This window comes from Malaclemys terrapin, chromosome 15, assembly GCF_027887155.1.
Source record: "Malaclemys terrapin pileata isolate rMalTer1 chromosome 15, rMalTer1.hap1, whole genome shotgun sequence".
In the NCBI taxonomy this organism is placed as follows: domain Eukaryota; kingdom Metazoa; phylum Chordata; order Testudines; family Emydidae; genus Malaclemys; species Malaclemys terrapin.
Window position 1 is genome coordinate 2,987,604 of NC_071519.1, and position 20,955 is coordinate 3,008,558.

The window sequence follows — 20,955 nt, forward strand, 5'->3', positions numbered from 1 at the left end:
TCGGGGAACAGCTCCACCACTGCGACCTCGCTTTACGGCACAGTGTGAATGCTGCCAGCAGCCGGGCTTTACGGCACCGCGGAACCCGCACTCGCCACAGACCAGCTTTTGCGACAGGACGGGAGAGGTCGCTTTACGGCAGCGTAGCATTTACAAAAAGAACGGGGACGGCTTCGGATCACTAACGCTTTACGTTGACACGGCACCGTCTGTTGCTAGGGCCCGCCGTGAGCAGGCCCCACTTGGGCGGCCGTGGCGGGGCAGGGAGGCGTCGGCTTTGTTTCACGACATTGTCGTGCTTCACAGAGCCAGGATGTTTTGCTTGACGGCAGCGTGGCCACAATGTTTTCCCTCCTTGCAGCTGTTGCCCGCGTTACGGGAGGGCGGGGCTGGGGAAGGGGGCGTGACGCAATGATGAGACGCGATTAGCCCAATGCCAACGAATGGAAACCATCAGCAAATCGCTTATTAGTGCAAATGACTGGTGCGGCGATACTGGTACAATTCACTAATGGGTAGTATTGGTGCAAGTATAATTCGTGCAAAGAAATATCTAGCGCAAAGTGGTGCAATTAAACTGCTCGTGCAGATAGTCGTGCGAGCAATAATTTAGTGCAAGGGATTGGTGCAATACATTAGTGCAAGGGATTGGTGCAATGATAATAGGTGCATTTCACTAAATCCAGGAATTCATCCTTACAACAACGGCCTCGCGTCACAGCAGGTTGACACTTCCCTCTGGACTGCCTCGCACTACCCCACTATAATAAGTGAAAAGAATCCGTGCATTCGTGCAAACAATGAGTGTGAGCCGTGGGTCAGAATAATCACGAGGACACATCACTAGTGTCAATAATTAGTGCGAATAACTTAGAGAATTTTTCACTTGACCAGAGCTCAAAGAGCCTGTGGATAATCATTCAGGCAGATCAGTGGGTTGAACCGTAGGCAAAGACAGGTGACCAGTACGGCTAACATTATGGGGGCTCCGGGCTGGGGCAGGGGAGTGGGGGTGAGGGCTCCAGTTGGGGGGGCAGGCTCTGGGGTGGGGCTGGGGATGAGGGGTTTGGGGTGCAGGAGGGTGTTCCGGGCTGGGACCAAGGGGTTTGGAGGGTGGGAGGGGGATCAGGGCTGGGGCAGGGGGGATGAGGGCTCCAGCTGGGGGTGCGGGCTCTGCAGTGGGGCTGGGGATGAGGGGTTTGGGGTGCAGGAGGGGGTTGCGGGCTGGGATCGAGGGGGATCAGGGGGTTGGGGTGCAGGCTCTGGCCGGCGTTTATCTCAGGTCCCTTCTCCAGCTCCTACGTGGGGGCACGGCCAGACGGCTCTGCTCGCTGCCCCGTCCGCAGGCGCCCCCCCTGCAGCTCCCATTGGCTACGGTTCCTGGCCAATGAGAGCTGCAGGGGCACCTAGGAGCCAGAGGGGGGGCCCATGCCGCTGCTAACGGGAGCCGCGTGGAATGCCCCCCGACCCTCTTCCCCAGGCCGTAGTTTGCCCACCCCTGATGTGGAGTATCTAGTCTGCCCTTCGCCAGATCACGCGGAGTCCAACAATTTATTCCGGATTAAAGCATCGGCCAGAAAAGGCACCTGGTCCTGATCGGCAGCCCTCGGACCCCTCCCCGAGGCAGGGCTGGGCTGGGCTCCGTGCGCCCTGGGACCCCTCCCCGAGGCGGGGTTGGGCTCCGTGCGCCCTGGGTCCCCTCCCCGAGGCGGGGTTGGGCTCCGCGGCTCCCCGTGCGCCCTGGGTCCCCTCCCCGAGGCGGGGCTGGGCTCCGCGACTCCCCGTGCGCCCTGGGTCCCCTCCCCGAGGCGGGGCTAGGCTCCGCGACTCCCCGTGCGCCCTGGGTCCCCTCCCCGAGGCGGGGCGCAGGGCGGGGCCGCCGGGGAGCCGTGCGCTCTCTCCTGTCTCCGCACCCCGGGCAGGGCTGGTGGTATTGGTGCCTCCTTGCGCGGCGCGCTCCAGGGCTGCTTTTTGCCTCTCTCCCGAAGGCGCTCGGGTGGTTTCAGAGCCTTCTCCGGGCCGGGCCGTGCCGGGGAGCCCGAACCTCCGTGGCTGGTTCTCTCCCTCTGTCCAGGATGACGGTGAAACTGGACTTCGAGGAGTGTCTGAAGGACTCTCCCCGGTTCAGGTGGGTCTCTCGCTGGGGCAGGGCAGTCCGGTTCGGTCCCGGTGCCGGTTCTCCTTCCACCCACTGGTCTCCAACCTCCTCTTCCCCCGGGGCGGCTTGTGCGCTTTTACGCATCTCACCGTGCGCCCCTGGCGTTGGTGCCAAGCCGTGCCGGGGCGGGAAGCAAGGACGGGTGGGGGGCTGGTGGCTCCACGGCTCTGTAGGGGGGGCTGGAGCAGTGTAAATGCTGTAAATCCTGGTTATTTTTTTTGGGGGGGGGGGAGCAGGCTGTTCCCAAGCTGGTTATATTGGGGGGGGCAGGTTGAGCTGTGGGGGAACCCCTCGGCCAAACAGCCCCCCCAATTTAATCTCTCGGTGGGGGGGAGCCTGGAGGTGGGGGGCTGGGAGGCATCTCTCTCGGGGTGAAACTGAGGGGTGATCCCCTGTCTTGGGGAGGGGTACTGGGGGGCTGTGAGGTGACCCCCTCACCTGCCCCCTATCCCTATGCCACCCCCCTGTAGTCCTCCACTCCACCTCACCCCCTACCCCCCTCTCCAGGTGTCCCCCCCAGCACACATCATCCATCCTTCTGCTCTTCCCTGCCCCCCCATGTCTCCCCTCCCATGCAGCCTGCACCCGACTCCCACCCATAGCCCACATTTCCTGCGTGTGTCTTCCAGACACCAGGGAGCCCACGTCCAGGGCCGGCTCCAGGCACCAGCTTGGCAAGCAGGTGCTTGAGGTGGCCACTCCGGAGAGGGGTGGCAGGTCCAACTATTCGGCGGATGGTCCCTCACTCCCCCTTGGAGCGAAGGACCTCCCGCCGCATTGCCGCCGCAGATCGCGATCGCTTTTTTTTTTTTTTTTTTTTGCGCCGCTTGATGCGGCAAAAACCCTGGAGCCGGCCCTGCCCATGTGGCATGAGATTCCCCCCCCCCACACACACACACCCTGAAGTGTGTGTGGGGGGGGAGGAAGCGGCCGGTGCGCAAGGTGCTGCGCAACCCGAAGGGCCGGAAACCAGAGCTGCGGCCGGGGAGGATGAGCAACTGGGGGCGGGGAAGACACAGCTCCCCCTGCGGGGATCAGGGCCCTGGGGCAGGGGACGGAGGGACGGACACACACATACACACACCCCCCGAGGGGATCAGGGCCCTGGGGGCAGGGGACGGACAGATACAGCCCCACTCCCCATGGGGATCAGGGCTCTGGGGCAGGGGACAGAGGGACGGACACACATGGCCCCCCATGGGGATCAGGGCCCTGGGGCAGGGGACAGAGGGACGGACACACACGACCCCCATAGGGATCAGGGACCTGGGGGCAGGGGACAGAGGGACGGACACACACAGCCACCCCCCCCAGTGGGAATCAGGGGACAGAGGGATGGACACACAGGTCCCCACTCCCCACGAGGATCAGGGCTCTGGGGCAGAGGACGGAGGGACACATACACACATGGAGATCAGGGCCCCAGCAGGACCAGGGGGCGGGGAGGGGTTTGTAGCCAGGTGGCAAGCACGGCTGTGCCCGCCTGGCTACGTCCCCACACCCTGGTGCCGCTTGGGGAACGGGGCATAGCTACCCCCCCCCCAAGATCTATGTCCCTCGGGGGTATCCCTTGCTGTATTTCACACACACACACCCATGTCGTCCTCCTGTGTGTGTGTGTATTGAATCTCTCTCATACACACACACACACAAACACACACATCATGTCCCCCTTGGGTGTGTCTCTCTCCCAGCCAGCCCCCTGTCCCGATACCAGGGTGGAGAGGGGGCTGACCACTTTCCCCACCTCCCCCCCAAATCTGCTGCCCACTTCCCTCCCCCACCCTCCTTTTTGGGGTGCGGGAGGAGGGCGCGAGGCCCCCAGTGCATGCTGGGATGGCTGGGAGCCATCTTGGCCCCCTGCGCCAGCCAGTCCCTGCCCTGGGGCCGGGTGGGAGCCGGCGCCCCCTAGAGGGGACAGGCCCCTGCCCCGTTCCCTGCCCCAGAGAGCGCGTCTCCCATGATCCTCTCTGCTCGCGTCATAGTGGTTTTGCAGGGTTTATTTTTTCCAGTTCCAAAATGGTCCCCGCCCCCCCCTCCCGTCCATGCTGTCACGGTAACCGGTGGGGGGGGTTGCCAGGCGACGGGTGTGTGTGTGTGTGTGACGGGAAGTGGTTGTGGGGCTGATGAAGGTAGCAGGGCCAGGCCGGAAAGAAGCGACCGCAAGGGAGAGCGAAAGGCGGCTCCTGGGGCGGGGGGGGGATGGGTGCTGCCGATTTACACCCCCCCCGAAAAAAGTACCTCTCCTTCCTCAGCCCCCAGGAGCCCTGTCCCCTGCCCCATTGACCCCTGATGCCCCCAGGAGCCCCCCCACCCCGTTGGGCCCTGACGCCCCCAGGAGCCCCCCCATCTCCTAATGAGTCCTGATGTCCCCCACCCTCCCCATGGCCCCCAAATGGCCCCCCAGCAGTCGACCCCCCCCAGGGCACACCCCCCACCAACCCCACCCCTCCCTGTAGCACCCCCCCCACTGTCCCTGCCCCCTGGGACCCTGATCATTTCCCCAGCGCCCCCACAGGGCGCCCACTCCAGTGATTCCTGGGGTAACCCTACGGTAACAAAGTGCCCCCCCTCCTCGTGCTGTGGGAGGGTGGGGGGGCTGTTAGCAACCCCCAGATCCTCCTTTAACCCTGTCCCACCCCCCCTAGGGCTGCCGTCGAGGGGGTGGAGTGTGATGTCTTTGAACTGGAGACTCGTCTGGAGAAGGTGAGGTGTGTGTGGGGGGGGGAGGGGATGGGACCCAGGCATCCTGGCGTCCACAGAGCTGTCCTGGGGGGCTGGATGGAGGGCAGGGGGCTGGTTCTGGGGGGCTGGATGGAGGGCAGGGGGGCTGGTTCTGGGGGTTGGATGGAGGACAGGGTGGGTCTGGTTCTGGGAGGATGGATGGAGGGTTGGGGGCTGATTCTGGTGGGGGCTGGATGGTGGGTGGGGGGCAGGTTCTGGGGGGCTGGATAGTGGGTGGGGAGCTGGATGGAAGGTGGGCTGATTCTGGGGGGCTGGATGGAAGGCGGGGGGCTGGTTCTGGGGGGGCTGAATGGAGGGTGGGGAGCTGGTTCTGGGGAGGGCTGGATCAGGGGGCTGGATGGAGGGCAGTGGGGTTAGTTCTGGGGGGCTGCACAGGGCCCCCCAGAGGATTCAGGGGGCCTGGGGCAAAGCAATTTCGGGGGCCTCTTCCTTAAAAAAAAAGTTGCAATACTATAGAATACTATATTCTCATGGGGGCCCCTGCGGGGCCCGTGGCCTGGGGTAAATTGCCCCACTTGCCCCCCCCCCCCCCGGGCGACCCTGGGGCTGGATGGAGAGTGGGGCCTGGTTCTGGAGGGGGCTGGATGGTGGGTGGGGGGCTGGTTCAGTGGGGCTGGATGAGGGCAGGGGGCTGGTTCTGGGGGGGCTGGATGGAGGGCAGGGGGGTGGTTCTGGGGGGGCTGGATGAGGGCAGTGGGGTTAGTTCTGGGGGGCTGGATGGAAGGCAGGGGACTGGTTCTGGGGGGCTGGATGGAAGGTGGGGGGCTGGATGAGGGCAGTGGGGTTAGTTCTGAGGGGCTGGATGGAAGGTGGGGGGCTGGTTCTGTGGGGCTGGAGGGGGGGCATTGGTTGGTGGGGAGGTACAAGGGGGGGCCCGGGCTGCATGTGGCTGACCCCGGGGGGGGAGGTACAAGTGGGGAGCCCGGGCTGTGCGTGGCTAACACCGGGGGGGGGGGAGGTACAAGGGGGGGCCGGGCTGCGCGTGGCTGACCCCCGGGGGGGAGGTACAAGGGGGGGCCCGGGCTGCATGTGGCTGACCCCCGGGGGGGGGAGGTACAAGGGGGGGCCGGGCTGTGCGTGGCTGACCCCGGGGGGGGGGGAGGTACAAGGGGGGGCCCGGGCTGCGCGTGGCTGACCCCGGGGGGGGGGAGGTACAAGGGGGGGCCCGGGCTGCGCGTGGCTGACCCCGGGGGGGGGGAGGTACAAGGGGGGGCCGGGCTGCGCGTGGCTGACCCCGGGGGGGGGGTACAAGGGGGGACCCGGGCTGCGCGTGGCTAACACCGGGGGGGGGAGGTACAAGGGGGGGCCGGGCTGCATGTGGCTGACCCCGGGGGGGGGGAGGTACAAGGGGGGGCCCGGGCTGCATGTGGCTGACCCCGGGGGGGGGAGGTACAAGGGGGGGCCCGGGCTGCGCGTGGCTGACCCCGGGGGGGGGGAGGTACAAGGGGGGGCCCGGGCTGCATGTGGCTGACCCCGGGGGGGGAGGTACAAGGGGGGGGCCCGGGCTGCGCGTGGCTGACCCCGGGGGGGGGGGTACAAGGGGGGCTGGGCTGCGCGTGGCTGACCCCAGGGGGGGGGAGTTACAAGGGGGGGCCCGGGCTGCATGTGGCTGACCCCGGGGGGGGAGTTACAAGGGGGGGCCGGGCTGCATGTGGCTGACCCCCGGGGGGGGAGTTACAAGGGGGGGCCCGGGCTGCATGTGGCTGACCCCGGGGGGGGAGTTACAAGGGGGGGCCCGGGCTCATGTGGCTGACCCCCGGGGGGGAGGTACAAAGGGGGGCCCGGGCTGCGCGTGGCTGACCCCGGGGGGGGGGAGGTACAAGGGGGGCCGGGCTGCGCGTGGCTGACCCCGGGGGGGGGAGGTACAAGGGGGGGCCGGGCTGCGCGTGGCTGACCCCGGGGGGGGGGGGAGGTACAAGGGGGGGGCCCGGGCTGCATGTGGCTGACCCCCGGGGGGGAGGTACAAGGGGGGGCCCGGGCTGCGCGTGGCTGACCCCGGGGGGGGGGAGGTACAAGGGGGGCCGGGCTGCGCGTGGCTGACCCGGGGGGGGGGAGGTACAAGGGGGGGCCCGGGCTGCATTTGGCTGACCCCGGCCCCCCATCTCCCTGGCAGCTGCTGAAGCTGTGTGGGGCCATGCTGGATTCGGGGCGTCAGTACTGCGCGGCCAGCAAGGCCTTCGTCGGCGGGGTGCGCGACCTGTCCAGCACGCCCAGGGGGACGCCATGATGAGCGTGAGTCTCCCCACCCTGGCCAGGCTGGGGGGCCTGGGGGTCCAATTCAGGGGGATCTGAGCTGGGGGTGTGTGGCGCCGATTCGGGGGGATCTGGGGCCATGGGGCGGGGCGGGGCTGGGGTGTGGGGTGTGGGGCCGATTCAGGGGGACCTGGGGCTGCGGGTGGCGTGGGCCCCGATTCAGGGGACCTGGGGCTGCGGGTGGCGTGGGGCCCAATTCAGGGGGATCTGGGGCTGGGGGGGCATGGGGCCGTGGGGCTGGGCTGAAGCTGGGGGTGGGGTGGGGCCGATTCAGGGGGATCTGGGGATGGGGGGGGCATGGGGCCATGGGGCTGGGCTGAAGCTGGGGGTGGGGTGGGGCCGATTCAGGGGGGATCTGGGGCTGGGGGGTCGTGGGGGCTGGGCTGAAGGTGGGGTGGGGCCGATTCAGGGGGATCTGGGGCTGGGAGGGCCCATAGGGCCGATTCAGGGGGCCTGGACGGGGCCCTGTCGGCCCCTCACTCACCTTCTGCCCCTCTTTCTGCCCCCCAGGAGTGCCTGGAAAAATTCTCCGACAGCCTCAACCAAATGATTGACAACCAAGTGGTGAGAGATGCCCCCCTACTCGCCCCCAGGCCCTGCCCCCAACACCTCTGACTCCTCGCCCTCCCAGCTGGCCCCCCACCTCTGTCCTGCTCTAGGCTTCTCTGCCCCAATCTCTGCCCCTTCCCCCTGGGGGCCCCCTCTTCCCCTCCCACCTGCCCTGGTCCAGCCCCCACCTCCTTGGGGACCCCATTCCCCAATGCCCCCCAGCACCTTTACTGATTTGGAGGTGTGGGGGTGAACCCCAAGAAGTGTCATCCGGCTTGATCTCTCCCAGGGCCCCCCAACTATCTCAGACCTCCTCTCCCTCCCCCTGGGGTTTCCCCCCAATCTCTGACCCCTCTACCTCCCCCCTGGGGGTTCCCCCCAATCTGACCCCCTCCTTCCTCTCTCCCCAGGCCCCCCCATCTCTGACCCCCTTCTTCCTCTCTCTGGGGGTTCCCCCAATCTCTGACCCCCCTCCCTTCTCTCTCCCCGGGCCCCCCAATCTCTGACCCCCTCCTTCCTCTCTCTGGAGGTTCCCCCAATCTCTGACCCCCCTCCCTCCTCTCTCCCCAGGCCCCCGCAATCTCTGATCCCCTCCTTCCTCTCTCTGGAGGTTCCCCCAATCTCTGACCCCCCTCCCTCCTCTCTCCCCAGGCCCCCCAATCTCTGATCCCCTCCTTCCTCTCTCTGGGGGTTCCCCCCAATCTCTGACCCCCTCTACCTCCCGCTGGGGGGTTTTCCCCCAATCTCTGATCCCCCTCCTTCCTCTCTCCCTGGGCTCCCCAATCACTGACCCCTTCTCCCTCGACCAACTGTTCCCCCCAATCTGATCCCCTCCTTCCTCTCTCCTCAGTCCCCCCAATCTCTCACCGATGAGCCCCCCAATCTCTGACCCCCCCCTTTCCCGGCTCGTTGCAGGAGCTTCTGGACAGCACCCAGCACTCATCCCGGCAGCACATCTATACCCTGGTGAAAGAGTGAGTTTGGGGGGGCAGAGGGGGCAGGAGGATGGGGGGGCTTCCCAGGGGTATCTGGGAGGGGCAGTTTGGGGGAGGGGCAGGGTAGATGGTTAGGGCTGTGTGTGGGGGTGTGAGAGGTTGGAAACAGATGAAGGGGGGCGTTGTGGGGGTGCCCTGGTGATGGGGGGGCTGGGTGGATTTAGGATGAGGCGTCTGGAGTGGGGGGGAGGGGGCTGGATTTGGGGTTGGGGGTGGGGAGGCAGGCTGGGTGCTGGGGGGATTGGATGGAGGTGGGGGCACCGATCCTGGGTTAGGGGGGCAGCGAGGAGCTGGGTTTGGGGGGGCTGGGTTTGAGAGGGCTGATTTTGGGGTCCCCCTGACCCACCCGCTGTCCCAGGGACGTAAAGTGGTTCAAGGAGGCGCAGAAGGAGTTTGAGGGGGCAGCAAGGGGCCGGGTTTGGGGGGGGTGGGTTTGGGGGGGCCTGGGTTTGGGGTCCCCCTGACCCCTTGCTGTCCCAGGGACGTGAAGCGGTTCAAGGAGGCATGGAAGGAGTTCGAGCGGGGCAGCAAGGGGCCGGGTTTGGGGGGGATGGGTTTGGGGGGGCCTGGGTTTGGGGTCCCCCTGACCCCTTGCTGTCCCAGGGACGTGAAGCGGTTCAAGGAGGCGCAGAAGGAGTTTGAGGGGGCAGCAAGGGGCCGGGTTTGGGGGGGCTGGGTTTGGGGGGGCCTGGTTTTGGGGTCCCCCTGACCCCTTGCTGTCCCAGGGACGTAAAGCGGTTCAAGGAGGCGCAGAAGGAGTTTGAGGGGGCAGCAAGGGGCCGGGTTTGGGGGGGCTGGGTTTAGGGGGGCCTGGGTTTGGGGTCCCCCTGACCCCTTGCTGTCCCAGGGACGTGAAGCGGTTCAAGGAGGCACGGAAGGAGTTCGAGCGGGGCAGCGAGGGGCTGGCCAGCGCCCTACACCACAACGCCGAGGTGCCGCGCCGGAAGCAGCACGAGGCAGAGGAGGCCGCCCTGGCCCTGCAGGCTGCCCGCACCAGCGCCCGTGCCCGCGCCCTCGACTACGTCCTCCAGGTGGGCACCGGCGCACGAGTGTGTCTGGGATCGGGTGTGTTGGAAATGGTCCCTGGCGGATCTGGTCAGCACCACCGACCAGGTGGTTGAGTGTCCGGTCAGCGACCCGGCAGGCTCCCTGGAACCAGCCGCCACGTCCCCCCTCCGGCTCCTACGTGGAGGGGCAGCCAGGGGGCTCCATGCGCTGGCCCTGCCCCAAGTGCCACCCCTGCAGCTCCCATTGGCCAGGAACCGCAGCCAATGGGAGCTGCGGGGGCGGTGCCTGTGGAGAGGGCAGTGCGCAGAGCTGCTTGGCTGCCCCTCCGCATAGGAGCCGGGACGTGCTGGCTGCTTCCGGGAGCTGCTTAAGGTAAGCGCCGCCCAGAGCCTGCCCCCCAACACCCTCCTGCACCCCGAACCCCTCATCCCCAGCCCCCCCTAGAGCTGCTTGGCTGCCCCTCCGCATAGGAACCGGAGGAGGGACGTGCCGGCTGCTTCCGGGAGCCGCTTGAGATAAACGTCACCCGGAGCCTGGCCCCCGACACCTCCCTGCACCCCAAACCCCTGCCCCAGCCCTGATCCCCCTCCCACCCTCCGAACCCCTCAATCCCAGCCCGGAGCACCCTCCTGCACCCCCAACTCCTCATCCCCAGGCTCCACCCGCAACCGGAGCCCTCAGCACCCCCTGCACCCCAATCGCCTGCCCCAGCCTGGTGAAAATGATCAAGTGAGGGAGGGTGGCGCGAGCGAGCGAGGGGGCGGTGCCCCAGGAAGGGGCGGGGCCTGGGCAGGGTCTTGGAGGAGGGCGGGGCCAGGGTGTTGGGTTTTGTGTGCCTAGTCTGGGACTGATGGGGTTGTGGGGGGCCGGAAAGGGAGAGGGGCCCGGGCTGTTGCGGGATCTAGGGGGCAGGGAAGGGAGAGGGGCCGAGGTGGGGGGACCCTGGGGGATCTGGGGGAAGGGGGAGGGGTCTGGGGTGGGAGGTATCTGGGGAGCAGAAGAGCCCTGGGATGGGGCTGGAACTGGGGGAGCAGGCGACGGGTTGGTGTCTCTGGAACTGGGGGCTTCCTAGGACTGGAGGGGGGAGGGGGCGAGGGGGCTGGTTCCCGGGCTGGGAGTGGAGAGCTTGGGGGGGGGGATCAGCCCTCCCCTTGTTTGCTCCAGAATTAACCCACTGAGTTGCCCCCCCTCCCGCCCCCCAGATCAACGTGATCCAGTCCAAGAAGAAGTTTGAGATCCTCCAATTTGTGAGTCTGGTGATGGGGGGTGGGCTGTGGGGGGCGGGGGGGGGGAGGTTCTGGGAGCAGGGGGGCTGTGAGGTAAGATGGAGGGATTGGAGTCTGTGGGGGAGGAGATCACTGGGGGCAGGAGGTGTGGGGGGGAGTCCTGGGGGGGGGTCTGTATCTGGGGGGCTGGGCAGGGTGTGGGGAGCCCATTGGAGGTGGGTGGGGGAGGGGGCAGGGTGGGGGCAGTGCAGAGGGGCAGGAAGGGGGGCTGTGGGATGGGGGCTCGGGGCGGCAGTACGGGGGGCTGTGGGTGGGGGGTTCAGAGTGGAGAGCAATGTGGAGGAGCAGGGAGGGGTGTGTGGGATGGGGGCTCGGGGGGGCAGTACGGGGGGCTGTGGGTGGGGGGTTCAGAGTGGGGGGCAATGTGGAGGAGCAGGGAGGGGTGTGTGGGATGGGGGCTCGGGGGGGCAGTACGGGGGGCTGTGGGTGGGGGGTTCAGAGTGGGGAGCAATGTGGAGGGCAGGGAGGGGGGTGTGGGATGGGGGCTCGGGGGGGCAGTACGGGGGGCTGTGGGTGGGGGGTTCAGAGTGGGGGGCAATGTGGAGGGGCAGGAAGGGGGGCTGTGGGATGGGGGCTCGGGGCGGCAGTACGGGGGGCTGTGGGTGGTGGGTTCAGAGTGGAGAGCAATGTGGAGGAGCAGGGAGGGGTGTGTGGGATGGGGGCTCGGGGGGGCAGTACGGGGGGCTGTGGGTGGGGGGTTCAGAGTGGGGGGCAATGTGGAGGGGCAGGAAGGGGGGCTGTGGGATGGGGGCTCGGGGCGGCAGTACGGGGGGCTATGGGTGTGGGGTTCAGAGTGGGGAGCAATGTGGAGGGGCAGGGAGGGGGGTGTGGGATGGGGGCTCGGGGGGGCAGTACGGGGGGCTGTGGGTGGGGGGTTCAGAGTGGGGGGCAATGTGGAGGGGCAGGAAGGGGGGCTGTGGGATGGGGGCTCGGGGCGGCAGTACGGGGGGCTGTGGGTGGGGGGTTCAGAGTGGGGAGCAATGTGGAGGGCAGGGAGGGGTGTGTGGGATGGGGGCTCGGGGGGGCAGTACGGGGGGCTGTGGGTGGGGGGTTCAGAGTGGGGAACAATGTGGAGGAGCAGGGAGGGGTGTGTGGGATGGGGGCTCGGGGCGGCAGTACGGGGGGCTGTGGGTGGTGGGTTCAGAGTGGGGAGCAATGTGGAGGAGCAGGGAGGGGGGTGTGGGATGGGGGCTCGGGGCGGCAGTACGGGGGGCTGTGGGTGGGGGGTTCAGAGTGGAGGGGCAGGAAGGCGGGGCTGTGGGATGGGGACTCGGGGTGGGGGCAGTGAGGAGGGGCAGAAAGGGGGGGATGGGGGATGGGGGGGCAGTATGGGGGGGCTGTGGGGTGGGGGGTTCAGAGTGGGGGGCAGTGCAGAGGGGCAGGAAGGGGGGCTGTGCGATGGTGAATGGGGGGGCAGGAAGCGGGGCTGTGCGATGGGGAACGGGGGGCAGTGCGTAGCCAGGCCGTGACCCCCCCGTCTGCCCCCCAGATGCTGGCGGTGATGGAGGCCCAGGCCTGCTGCCTGGAGCAGGGGCACCGACTGACACAGCAGCTGGAGAAATATCGCCGGGAACTGGCCGCCCAGGTGGGGGGACCTGGGCAGGGGGGACTGGGGTGGGTGGGGTGCAGAGGGATATGGGGGGACGCGGGCAGGGCCGGAGGGGGCCGGGGAGGGCGGGGCCAAGGGGGGGCGGTGACTTCCCAACCGGGGGCCATGCAACAGACAGGATGCTGGCGCTCACATCCCAGCCGGCGGCGCGGGGCCCGGGGCTCCTCTGCCCGGAGAACAGGGCCCCGCCCCGGGGAGCCTGCGTCCGTGGCCTCCGGGACCACCTCGGCCAGGTGGGTGCAGGACTCCTGGGTTCTCTCCCCGGCTCTGGGATGGGGAATGGGGGCTGGTGGGTCAGAGTGGGGGGGGCTGGGAGCCAGGACTCCTGGGTTCTCTCCCCAGCTCTGGGAGGGGAGTGGGGGCTGGTGGGTTAGAGCAGGGGGGCTGGGAGCCAGGACTCCTGGGTTCTCTCCCCGGCTCTGGGAGGGGGAATGGGGGCTGGTGGGTCAGAGCAGGGGGCGGGGGCTGGGAGCCAGGACTCCTGGGTTCTCTCCCCAGCTCTGGGAGGGGAGTGGGGGCTGGTGGGTTAGAGCAGGGGGGGCTGGGAGCCAGGACTCCTGGGTTCTCTACCCGGCTCTGGGAGGGGAGTGGGGGCTGGTGCGTTAGAGCAGGGGGGCTGGGAGTCAGGACTCCTGGGTTCTCTACCCGGCTCTGGGAGGGGAGAGTGGGCTGGTGGGTTAGTGGGGGGGGAATACAGTGTCGGGGGGGCTGTTGGCGGGAGGTCATAGGCTGCATGGTGGGCATGTAATGGGGCCTATGGGGGATCAGACCCCCTGGATCTAGCAGCTGTGGGGGGGAGGTGTTCACCCCCCATAACCAACTACAGCAGCTGCCAAGTTTGACACTCACTCGGCCGCTTCCTGTTTTCACTTCAGGTTTCCTGCTCTGTGACCTCTGACCCCCCCCCCGACTTGGGGGGGTTCCTGCTCGGGTGGTGAAGAGGCGGGATGCAGGCTTGGTCCCCTCCCAGCCCAGATTTTAAGAGGGGTGTGGGGGTGTGTGGAAAAATCAACAGAGCTCAAATGCCAGGCGCAGAAGCTGTGGGGCGAGAACCCAGGAGTCCTGGCTCCCGGCCCCTCCTGCGCTAACCCACCAGCCCCCACTCCCCTCCCAGAGCCGGGGAGAGGACCCAGGAATCCTGGTTCCCAGCCCCGTGCATGGCCGGGGCGGGGGGTATCTGGGGTGTTCACCCGCCATCCTTTGCCCCCCGCAGCTGCACCAGCTGGTCCTGGAGTCGGCGCGGGAGAAGCGGGACATGGAGCAGAGACACGCCATGATCAAACAGAAGGTGGGGGAGAGCTGGGGGCAGGTGTCGGGGGAGGGGGCCTCTGGTGGGTGGGTATGGGTGGGGCCTTCTGGGGAGAGACAGCTACGGGGTGCAGTGGGAGGAGCCTATGGGCAGGATGTGTGGCTAACGTATGGAGGGGTGGGGCCTGGGCCAAAGAGGGCGTGCCTGGGGGAATATACCGGGGTGGGGGCTAGGTATGGGGGAGGTGAGCCCTGGGGGGTTGTGGGCGGGGAGCAGGGCTGGCTATGGGGCGAGGGGGGCAGCGGCTGATGAGGCAAGGTCTGGGGTGGGTGGGGGCGATGCTTGGGTAGGGGAGCAAGGCGCAGGTGGAGGTGGGGCGGTGGCTGGCGGGGTGGAGGCGGGGCTTGGTGGGGTGGAGGTGGGGCTGCGGCTGGCGGGGTGGGGGCAGGGTCATGGGAGGGGGAGCCTGGCTGGGGCTGGTGGTGTATGGGCAGTTCTGCTTCAGGGGGGGCATGGGGCCCTGGGAAGGTGGGACTCTGGAGGTGGAGGTAGGGCTGGTGGGGCGGAGGCGGGGCTGCAGCTAGGAGAGAAGGGGCGGGACCCTGGGGTTGGAGGCGGGGCTGGTGGGGTGGGGGCAGGGCTTGGTGCAGTGGGGGCGGGGCTGCAGCTGGGAGACCGGGGGTGGGACCGTGGGGTGGGGGCGGGGCTGTGGCTGGGGGCGAGGGCTGTGGAGGGAGGCGGGCGGGGCCGTGCCCTCCTAGTGACGGCCCTGCCCCCCCCAGGACCTGTCCCAGGACGAGGCGGTGCTGGAGGGGCGCGGGGAGGCGCCGGACGGGGTGGTGATGGAGGGGTACCTCTACAAGCGAGCCAGCAATGCCTTCAAGACATGGAGCAGGTCAGAGACCCCCCTTTCCCCCCCAGTTCCCCCCACGCCCCCCCAATTCCCCTGCCCCCCTAATACCCCCCACGCCTCTCCCGACTCCCCTGTCCCCCATGAGCATCCGCATCTGTCCAGGGGGCCTGGAGACCCACATGTGCCCCCCCAAACCCAGCTCCTTCCCCTCCCCCCTCCCCTCCCCCTTATGGCACTCCCCCCCGATGGGGGGCTGTGCGCCCCGAACCCTCCCCCCACTGACAGCCCCCCGCTCTCCGCTAGGCGCTGGTTCTCCATCCAGAGCAATCAGCTGGTGTATCAGAAACGGGCCAAGGTGAGTGGGGGCCTTTGGGGGTGGGCTTGGGGGGCCCCCCAGGAGTGGGGGGCACGGGGCCCGGCCAGGGGTGAGTTTGGGGTGCTCTCTCTCTGTAGTGGGGAGGGGGCTGGTCTCAGGGTGCCTGGGGGTGTTGAGGGGGGACTTTGCTCTCTGCCCCCCCTGGAGGCAGGGTTTTGGGGGGCTATGGGGTGCCATCTCTCTGCCCCCCGCCAGGACGCGCTGACGGTGGTGGTGGAAGATCTGCGGCTCTGCACCGTCAAACCCTGCCCCGACCACGAGCGGCGCTTCTGCTTCGAAGTCGTGTCCCCCTCCAAGTGAGTCCTGCCCCCCCCCGCGCCACCCACGTCAGTGCCAAGCCCCTTCCCCCCACGCTGCTCCTCCCCAGCCCCCCCCATCACCCGCTTCTTCTCCCCCTGCTCAAGCCGGGCCTCCCGCCCCCCTGGCTGGGGGGAGGGGGCCTCATGGAGCCCCCCCAACGCCCTGTGTCCCCCCCCAGGAGCTGCCTGCTGCAGGCCGACTCGGACAGACACCAGCAGGCCTGGCTGACGGCCGTGCAGAACAGCATCGCCTCGGCCTTCAGCGAGGGGCGGGCCGAGCCTCCCGGCCAGGTACGCACCCCCCCGGGGACACCCCCATCCCCTCCGCCTCCAGCCAGGGGTGGGCCGAGCCCCCCGGCCAGGTACGCACCCCCCCGGGGACTCTCCCACTCCCGCCATGGCCTCCGCCTTCAGCCAGAGGCAGCTGGAGATCCCTTATCTGGGGCTGCGGGTGCGGGTGCGGAGCGGGCGGCACCGTGGGAGAATGGGGGGCGCTGTGGGGGAAGGGGGGGCTGCGGGTGCGGAGGGGGCAGCACCGTGGGAGAACGGGGGGGCGCTGTGGGGGAAGGGGAGGGCTGCGGGTGCGGAGGGGGCGGCACCGTGGGAGAACGGGGGGCGCTGTGGGGGAAGGGGAGGGCTGCGGGTGCGGAGGGGGCGGCACCGTGGGAGAACGGGGGGCGCTGTGGGGGAAGGGGGGGCTGCGGGTGCGGAGGGGGCGGCACCCTGGGAGAACGGGGGGCGCTGTGGGGGAAGGAACAGGGGGCTGTGGGAAGGGGGTGCACTGTGGGAGAACGGGGGGCGCTGTGGGGGAAGGAACAGGGGGCTGTGGGAAGGGGGTGCACTGTGGGAGAACGGGGGGCGCTGTGGGGGAAGGAACAGGGGGCTGTGGGAAGGGGGTGCACTGGGAGAACGGGGGGCGCTGTGGGGGAAGGAACAGGGGGCTGTGGGAAGGGGGTGCACCGTGGGAGAACGGGGGGCGCTGTGGGGGAAGGGGAGGGCTGCGGGTGCAGAGCGGGCGGCACCCTGGGAGAACGGGGGGGCGCTGTGGGGGAAGGGGAGGGCTGCGGGTGCGGAGGGGGCGGCACCGTGGGAGAACGGGGGGCACTGTGGGGGAAGGGGGGGCTGCGGGTGTGGAGCGGGCGGCACCGTGGGAGAACGGGGGGCGCTGTGGGGGAAGGAACAGGGGGCTGTGGGAAGGGGGTGCACCGTGGGGAAGGGGGGGCTGCAGGTGGAGAGCGAACGGCCCAAGCAGCCCCCTAACCCTGCCGCCCCCGCCCCCCCCCCAGCACCTGGAGCGCCCGGCCTCGCTGGTGGCTGGCACCCTGGAGGCGTCGGGCCGGAGCCCGCGGGCAGGCGGGGACAAGCGGGTGCTGGACCAGGTGCAGCGGCTGGAGGGGAACGCACAGTGCTGCGACTGCCGGGAGCCCGCGCCCGAGTGGGCCAGCATCAACCTGGGCATCACGCTCTGCATCGAGTGCTCCGGCATCCACCGGTACCTCCCTGAGCCCCCCCGGTACCCCCCTGAGCCCCCCACTGCCCTCCCGAACCCCGATCTGCCCCTGCTCCCCCCGCCTGGGCATCACGCTGTGCATCGAGTGCTCCGGCATCCACCGGTACCGCCCTGAGCCCCCCTGGTACTGCCCTGAGCCCCCCGGTACCCCCCTGCTCGCCCATAGCACTCCTGGCCCCCTGAGCCCCCCTTGGCCCCTCACTGCACCCCCATCCCCCCACTACCCCCGATCTCCCCTGCCCCTCTTCCCCTGCATCCACCGGTACCGCGCCCCCGCCCACTGATCTCCCCCTTCCCCACCAGCCTGGCCATCGAGAGCTCTGGTGCCCATGGGCATTGGGGGGCAGCCAGGGGGGTCCCCTCTGAGCCCCCCTGGCTGACCCCACCCCCCTGTTCTCTGTCGCAGGAGCCTGGGGGTCCATTTCTCCAAGGTTCGCTCCCTGACGCTCGACTCCTGGGAGCCGGAGCTCGTCAAGGTAATGATGCGGGGAGGGAATCACTCAAAAGGGGCCGTGGGGGTGGGTTTAAGCGGGGGGCCAGGGGAGGGGGCTGTTTGCCTAGGGAGTCGTCGACCCCTGCACATTGGTGGGTCATGGGGTCCGGTTGCTGGGCCGGGGCCTCCCGTGGATGGGGGGTCAGGGCTGGGGGGGAGGGAGGGGTCAACATCTGGATTATGACTGCCCCCCCATGTGTTCCTTCCCACCCACCCCCAGCTGATGTGCGAACTGGGGAACGGAGCCCTGAACCGCATCTACGAGGCGCGTGTGGATGAGATGACCGTCAAGAGACCCCAACCCGGCTGCTCCCGGTGAGGCCCCCCCCGGCCCGCCCCCCTGAACCCTCCGGCCCCGCCTCCGTGCCCCTCCCCCAGCTCGGCAGCTCCCAGTGAAGCCCCCTGGCCCTGCCCCCGCCCACCTCCCTCCCCAGCGCCCCCCTGGCCCCTCCCCTAGCCTGGCTGGCTCATGGTGAGACCCCCCCCGTCCACAACCCCCCTGCACAAGGCTGTGTGCCCCCCCCCACCAGGGGCGGCTGCCCCATCTCACCCCCTCCCTGGGCTCCCCCAACAGGGCGGAGAAGGAGAGCTGGATCCGGGCCAAATACGTGGAGAAGAAATTCATCACCAAGTTGCCGGAGGCGCGGCTGAGCCGGGTGGGGCGCCGGGGCCTCCCCGACCGGGACCGGCTCCCCCGACCCCCCCTCAAGCCCAAACCGGGCAGCGTTAGCCGGGCTGCAGGTACCTGATGGGGGAGGGGGTTAGGATCCAGGGGAGGGGGGATCCCGTGGGGGGAGTGTAGGGCTCAGCGGGGGCCGTGTGGCTGGGTGGGGGAGATGTGTGGCTGTGGGGGGCTGGGTGGGGGGGACGTGTGTCCATGGGGGGCGGTGTGGCTGGGCAGGGGGGACGTGTGGCTGGGTTGGGCGGACGTGTGGCTGTGGGGGACGTGTGGGTGGGGGGGACCAGTGGCGTAGCCAGCTTCTAAGAGAAGGGGAAGCAAACATGAAAAAAGGCGCTCCCCCTTGGCTTCTCCTCTGGCCACGCCCCCTTGGCTCCTCCTCCGGCCGCACCGCCCCTTCCCCCCCGACTCCTTCGGTCCTGCCGTGCCACCTCCGTGGCCCCCCCCACCCCGCTCCTCCGGCCGTGGCTGCAGGCTGCATGCCGCGCCCTCCCCTGCTCCTCCGGCCGCTTTTGGAAAGGCAGGGGAAGTGGCTGCTTCCCCTGCACCCCGCTAGCTACGCTACTGGGGGGGACATGTGGCTGTGGGGGGCGGTGTGGCTGGGTGCGGGGGACGTGTGGCTGTGGGGGGATGTGTGGCTGGGTGGGGGGGACGTGTGGCTGTGGGGGGCAGTGTGGCTAGGTTGTGGGGGGACGCGTGGCCAGATTAGCCTGGTGGACATGGCCGGGTGGCCCCCTGTCCCTGACAGCGACCCCCCCCCCTTTGCCCCGCTCCAGAGCCGGGGGAGGCCGGCTCCCCCCCTGAAGACCTGCGCAGCCTCCACCCAGGGGCGCTGCTCTACTGGGCCGCTCGCCACCAGAACCTGCCCACCATGGCCGACGCCCTGGCCCATGGCGCAGACGTCAACTGGGTCAACACTGCCGAGGACAGCCGGACCCCCCTGCTGCAGGCCGTGGCTGCGGTAGGTGCAGGGAACACGGTGGGGCTTAGCTGGCGGGGGTGTTAACACCTTGTGCCCCGGCTCACTCCGCCTCTCCCCGTTCCCAGAATTCCCTGCTGGCCTGCGAGTTTCTGCTACAGAACGGAGCCAACGTCAACCAGGCGGACAGTGCCGGGCAGGGGCCCCTGCACCACGCCACCATCCTGGGCCACACTGGGTAGGTCAGGGGGGCTGAGGCCCACCCAATAGGTCAGGGGGGCTTGGGCCCACCCAGCCAGGATGGGTAATTCATGGGGGCTGCTGTTCCACACCTGACCACTAGATGGCACAGTGGCACCAGCACAGACACACTGGTGGCACCCGTCACCCCTCGGGTGCCCCGGCGGCGAAGCTAAGCAGGACCGGGGCCGTATTCCCCACCTGGATGGGTGACCTTGCCCCTCCCCATCTCCCGCCTCTCACGGCTCTGCTCTCTGATAGGCTGGCCTGCCTGTTCCTCAAGCGGGGGGCCAATCTGAACGCGGTCGACATGGAGGGGAAGGACCCGCTCTCCATCGCCATAGACACGGCCAACGCTGATATCGTCACCCTGTAAGTCCCCCCCCTCCCCCGGGTTGGGGTGGTGGCGGCGGGCGATGCTGATGGAGGGGGAGGGGTGAAGCAGGGAGATGGGGGAGGGGAACTTGTCTCATTTTCTGCCCTTCCCACCTCCCTGCAGGCTGCGGCTGGCCAAGATGCGGGAGGCAGAGGTCGCGCAGGGACAGTCAGGTGGGTGTGTTGTCTTTGGGGCCCAGGGCTGGGCTAGCAGGGGCTGCTGGTCGGGAGTGAGGGGCACCGGCAGGGCTGGGGGCAGGGCCGGGCTAGCAGGGGGCTGTGGGGTGGGAATGGGGGGCACCAGCAGAGCTGGGGGGGGCAAGGCTGGGCTGGTAGGGGACTGTGGATTGGGAGTGAGGGGCACCGGCAGGGCTGGGGGGGCAGGGGGCTGTAGGGCAGAGCTGGGGGGGCAGGGCTGGGCTGGTAGGGGGCTGTGGGGCGGGACTGGGGGGCACCTTGCCCCACTCCTACGCCCTTTGCCCTCCCAGGCGACGAGACCTACCTCGACATCTTCCGGGACTTCTCCCTGATGGCGTCCGACAATCCCGAGAAGTTGACCCGCCGAGACCTGAAACTCACCACCCTCTAGCGCCCCCCCTGGGGGGACACCACCGAGCCACCGTGTGTGTGTGTGTGTGTGTGTGTGTGTGTGCGCGCAGGGGGGGGATCCCCTCCTGGAGATCCCCTCCCCCACCCCTGGCTCCTCCCCCTTCCCCGGCTGGGAGGGGCAGCGAAGCAGCAGGGACTTCTTCCCCCCACCCTCCGCCGCCCCTGGGTTGCTTTCTTAATGACCATAATCCCCCCCATTCTTCTGCTGCTGTGCTGTGACTCTTGGATGGGGGCAATAGGGGATAGGGGCCAATCTCCCATCGCCCCCTCTTCTGCCCCCCATCACAGGCCCCCAGATCGCCCCCTCATTATAAGGCAGGGGCTTATCCCTGCCCCCACCTCCATTATGGGGAGGGGCTTCTCCCTGGTCCCCCTTCTGGCCCCCAGATACCACCCCCCCCCGTTTATAGGGCTAATCCCATATCCCCACCCATCCTATTTATTATTTCTATGGGACCATCCTCCCTGTTCGTTGTTTTAACCCCCCATGTACATGCACATGGCTCCCCTCCTCCGGTTGAGGCATGGTGGGGGGACCCCGTCTTTGAATGGAGGGGAAGGGGGAGCAGCGGGAGATCTGGGCATCTGTACAAAGCTGGCATGCAATAAACAGACCAGGCTGCAATATCAACTTCTGCTTCCACCTCTGGGGCGGGGCAGCTGGTGACACAGGGACCCCTCGCCCGGCGCTGAGATGCGGCCACCTCTGGGGTGGGGCAGCGGATTACACAGGGATCCTGTAGCCACAGC

General features: G+C 68.5%; 1 protein-coding gene across 1 annotated transcript; it reads left to right on the plus strand.

Annotated features, from left to right (window-relative positions):
* Positions 1-1,895: 1,895 nt before the first annotated feature.
* Positions 1,896-20,836, plus strand: ACAP1 (ArfGAP with coiled-coil, ankyrin repeat and PH domains 1). Its single transcript, XM_054005352.1, is given in 23 exon segments — positions 1,896-2,128; positions 4,807-4,864; positions 7,017-7,101; positions 7,104-7,135; positions 7,667-7,720; positions 8,621-8,679; positions 9,548-9,731; positions 10,911-10,955; positions 12,484-12,579; positions 13,817-13,891; positions 14,635-14,747; positions 15,009-15,060; positions 15,277-15,377; positions 15,560-15,671; positions 16,667-16,872; positions 17,297-17,366; positions 17,604-17,698; positions 17,958-18,124; positions 18,839-19,023; positions 19,110-19,219; positions 19,483-19,593; positions 19,721-19,770; positions 20,085-20,836. Coding segments are annotated over 23 exon segments (2,214 nt in total). The 5' UTR covers positions 1,896-2,075; the 3' UTR covers positions 20,186-20,836.
* Positions 20,837-20,955: the final 119 nt, after the last annotated feature.